The 4634-nt window shown below is 35.5% G+C and overlaps 1 protein-coding gene across 1 annotated transcript in view; it reads left to right on the top strand.

Moving 5' to 3' along the window:
- LOC122071806 (non-specific phospholipase C1-like) overlaps positions 1-936 on the top strand; it is a 4030-nt gene extending 3094 nt beyond the window's left edge. The window contains exon 3 of the mRNA XM_042636223.1: positions 231-936. Coding sequence (XP_042492157.1) covers positions 231-553 — 323 coding nt within the window. The 3' untranslated portion in view covers positions 554-936. The remainder of the gene's footprint in view (positions 1-230) is intronic.
- The last annotated feature ends 3698 nt before the right edge of the window (positions 937-4634 follow it).

The following is a 4634-nucleotide window of genomic DNA, read 5'->3' as shown; positions in this document are numbered from 1 at the left end:
GGTGTGTGGGGGGTTGGTGGAAGTTGTGTTTGTCACTGGGCATCATTCTACTGTCTACAAAATATATATCTTAGACTGAAGGACAGTGTCATCCAGCTGATGCATATCTTGGGAGCACATATGCACTGTTGGTGTCTTAGAGTGGCAAGGTCCCCTTCCACTGTTTCGAGCATCCTCTAACATGTTGCAGTGATTGATTTAGAAAACCCCAAATCTGAATTATTTTGCAGAAAAGTTGCCCGAAGTCACAACTTCGTTGAGGCCACATGGACCGCATGAGGACAAGAGCCTTTCGGAATTCCAGTTGGAGTTGATTATGCTTGCAGCTCAACTGAACGGAGATCACGTTCTCAGTTCTTATCCAGACATGGGAAAAAGCATGACAGTGGCTGAAGCCAACAGGTACGCCGAGGATGCCGTAGCTAGGTTTTTGGAAGCTGGAAAAGCTGCCTTAAGGGCTGGAGCTAATGAGTCTGCCATTGTTACCATGAAACCTTCACTCACAAGCCGAACAACTGGAGGAGTCTATGGGTCACATTTTCAAAGTCATTGATTAACCCATGATGATTATCATCATAATCTATTGTAAATATGATACGTAAATTCACAAATACCTTTATTTCTGTATTATATAAGAAAAATGTTCTACTTTTACGATGGCTATAGGATAGAATGGTTGGTCTTGTGGCTAACCTCTTATGGAAGTTCAACTGTTGTGATGGCTAATTCAGTTTGGTGGTTGGTCAGCAAATGTTCTGTTGCATGGTGAGAGAAAGGTGTACCATGTAAGAGAGAGGGCAAAAATGTTAGATTGTCTAATTCTGAACCTTGTAGTTGTTAGAATGTAAGAGCTTCATTCTTGTGGCTTCGCCTTCACAGCAAATGTCCAATAATAGGCTCCATGATGGTGGCAGATTATCTCTCTTTCACATGAAATGACTTTTCTATTTTCTTATTCAAGAACCGTTGTTCAATTCTCAGTCGCCTCCTCATTGGTGTGTATCTCTTTGTCACTTCCTTTATAGGACCCTTTCCTTATAATATAATTGAAATTATACGGCTATGTTTTGTCTCATAGCTAACAATGACCTAGTCCTACTCATCCATGATATAGCCACAATGGCTATGAACAATAGGCTCTGACCTGGGTATTAATATTTTGTCTTACATTTATTAATTAATATTTTTTTCTTCTATTAAAAAAATAAAAAAGAATTATATTTTTACCATCCAAAAAGAAAATTGCCCATAGCATTCTAAATTTCTGCCCCTCGAAAGATGTTGACAGCAGCACCTCATCATTTACCAACGCATATATCAAAGATTTTCTTTTTTTTGGGTGCAATAATCCTTTCATTCAAAATGAAATGTATTTATGTTTCTAGAAAGTTAGAATAACAAATGGATTAGATTATACACTTCATTTAAAAAAAAGGCGTTGCGTTGATTTTGGTTAGATTCCCTATCTCAATTAAAATGGGTTAGATGTTTACTATTTTCGGTGCTTAGATTTGTGTCATTGATTTTGATCTATTGATGTGATTTTCTATGCTAACAAAATCCGCCCCTCGAGTCTTCTTTTTTTATTGGGAAATTATCTAGTATCACCCCTAAATTTGAAAATAATTTGTAGTAACACCTAAAAATGAAAATAATATATACCGCACCCCTAATTTGTAACACTATTTACTGAAAGTGGAAAATGTCCCTTTTACCCTTGTACTTAAATTCTAAAAATGAACCCATTTTCTTCCAAACCATTACATGCTCTCTCTCATCAGGTACTCAGCCACGGCCTTAGCTGGAAGAATATACCGTTAGCAGCATATCTTCCCATAGCTTGTAGCTTGAGCTCCAGAGTGATTTTATCTCTCTCAGAATTGCAGTCTCTGCAAACCTGCAACTATTGAAACCCAATCTCACCTAAGCCAAGAGCTGGTGTAAAGTATGGTTGCTTGATGATATCATCTCCTACCTCTCTTTCTCTTTGTATGTCTCTTTTAATAGATCTGGATTGCCATTTTGAGATACGAGTGGTTTCTGTTGACTCTAGTTTCATTTATTTGGTTTATGAACAACGACAAAGATGGGTTTTCTATTTTATGGATTCATGAGAGAAATACTTCTTTCATCTCGGAATTTTCGAAGATTGTAGAAGATATTAAGGAAAGCTACTGAGATGGGGAAAGGTTAGCATAGGTGGAACATAATCTTGTATTGGGCTTCGTCGGCTACGTTAAAATCATAATGGAAGGAGACCCCCAAGGAATTCGTCTGTCTGATTTCTGCGTCTTTAATGGCGGATCCTATTATTGTTGCGTCAGGTCATACTCTCGAGCAAATCTGTGCTCAGGTTTGTAAAGACTTGGGGTTTACTCCAGTACTTCCCGATGGCTCAAAATTTGATTTCTTTATTGTAATCCCTAATATCGCCATTAGATCGACTATTCTCAATTGGTGCCGTGCTAATGGCATTAAGCAGCCAACTCCCCTAGAGCTTAGCTCCACGGAGAAGCTCGCCCGTACCCTCTTGTTATTCATCTTTATCATTCGGCAACGTTACAGACGAGAGCCTAAACCCAATGTCCTCGGAAGAGGAAGGGATTGTTGTCAAGCTCAAGAGCTTACAAGTGTTTGAGCAAGAGGAATCAGTGATCTCACTGAGAAAGATCACTAGAACAAATGTAGATATGAGGGTTCCATACTCCATGATTGCTTTCAGTGCTAAAATCACTCCGGAGCTCCCCCTTGATTTTGTAAAATCGATAGTAATGGAAAAGTATTTCAAGTCTCTCTGCTTTACTAATTGGGAACAAGGTCAATATCGTAACTGAACATACCCATAAGAGTAGATTGGCCATTTAGAGAAAAAATGTCTGATGACATCATCACTTAACGCCTTAAACCTAACGGAATGAGTTTTTTAGATATAATTTTTAAAATTTGAGGGGTCTACTAGACATTATTTTCATTTTTAGGTGTAACTCCAAGTTATTTTCAAATTTAGGGGTGCTATTAGATAATTTCCCTTTTTTATTTTATTTTTTTGAGGGTTGTTTCAATGTTTCTACATGGAAATATAGATAATGTTGGCGATAACATCAGGTATCAAATTTCAAACTCAAATTCAATCATATATTGTAAGAAATAGAATTTAAGCAATAGGTATAAGATTTTGACAAACACTTAATAAATATTATTAAATGAAGAAAAGTATTACTTTAACATCATGTATAAAATTTCAAATTCAAATTCAATCATATATTGTAAGAAACAGAATTTAGGAAAAAGGTGTAAGATTTTGACAAACACTTAATAAATATTATTAAATGAAGGAGAGTATTACTTATAGATTTAAAATAAAGATGTAGAAATGTAAGTAGAAGACCTCCAAAATATGTAGAGTTGAGTTGTATTAAAATACTCTTCTTAAGGTATTTGAACTCCTCATATTTGTATGCGACCGGGTTGACTACGTCCTCACCTCCAAGATAAAACAACTCTCTAGTCACTTAAGGTGCAACTCCAATAAATGATTACAATAGGGAAGAACAAAGGTAATACTCAGTGTGTGTGTGAAAGGTAGAAAACATAGTGTTTTTTTTGGCAAAACAGAGGTTGTTTGTCTGTAGAACACAAAGTAAAAAAGTTGACAGAGAGCACTTTCACCCAATGGATGTATGAAACTAACGTACAGGTACGTATGGGAACTTTCAGGTATACATATGGGTAAATGGGTTCTTTCATGGAATTTGAAATTCAAAAATTCAAATTCAAATTCAAATATGGTGTAAAAAGATACTAGTACCTCGGGCCCGGCGTGATTCATAAACACCCCAGGAACCCCCACACACATGACAAGAGAGAGTTCCTCTTCAAAGAGCTTACACCCTTAAGAAACAATCATTCTTATATGCCCTTTACACCTTTCATCCAAAACCAATGTAGAACTAAACTTTATGAAAAGTTACTTTAGCTCCTTTCCAACTTGCCGTTACCTGTGTATAAACAATTTTTCAAAAAGCAAAAAGGAGGGAGAAGTTTTTGACATTATTTGAAAATTTAATATAATAAAGTAATATTTATAAAATCCAACATATATTTATGTCAGAAGTGATATTCACCTCGGGCCCTTACAGTAGGGTGCAGAGGTGGCGATTGCATGAGAGAAATGTGGCTGTTGAGGATTTGAACGGATGAGATATTTTTCTTCAATCCAGTGGTCAATAAGCTGCTAGCATTGGGGGCATGGACACTTCCATTTTATCTTGTAGGTTCTTTACACTTGGCCTATATTTACTTTTTTTTTATTGATACTCCCACGCTTTTTTATTTTTACATCTTTTTCTCCCATGTTCTTTTTAAATACCCAGATTACCTTCTCTTTTCAATTGTAACCTATTACACTCTTTTTTAAATTGATTGATTCAAAACATGATTTGAACCAAACCACTAACAATTTTTATCTCATCTAATCATCAAGGATATTGACATAGCTATAGTGTCCTTAAAGATATTATTTATTTATTATTATTATTTTTTTATTTTGTCTTATCCTATCATTAGAGATGTTGTTTATTTTTTATTTTTTTATTATTTATCTCATCCATCATCACAAATCTAACAATCTTTTT

This window comes from Macadamia integrifolia, chromosome 2 (genome assembly GCF_013358625.1).
Source record: "Macadamia integrifolia cultivar HAES 741 chromosome 2, SCU_Mint_v3, whole genome shotgun sequence".
Taxonomy (NCBI): Eukaryota; Viridiplantae; Streptophyta; class Magnoliopsida; order Proteales; family Proteaceae; genus Macadamia; species Macadamia integrifolia.
This window is presented reverse-complemented; position numbering and strand designations above follow the sequence as displayed.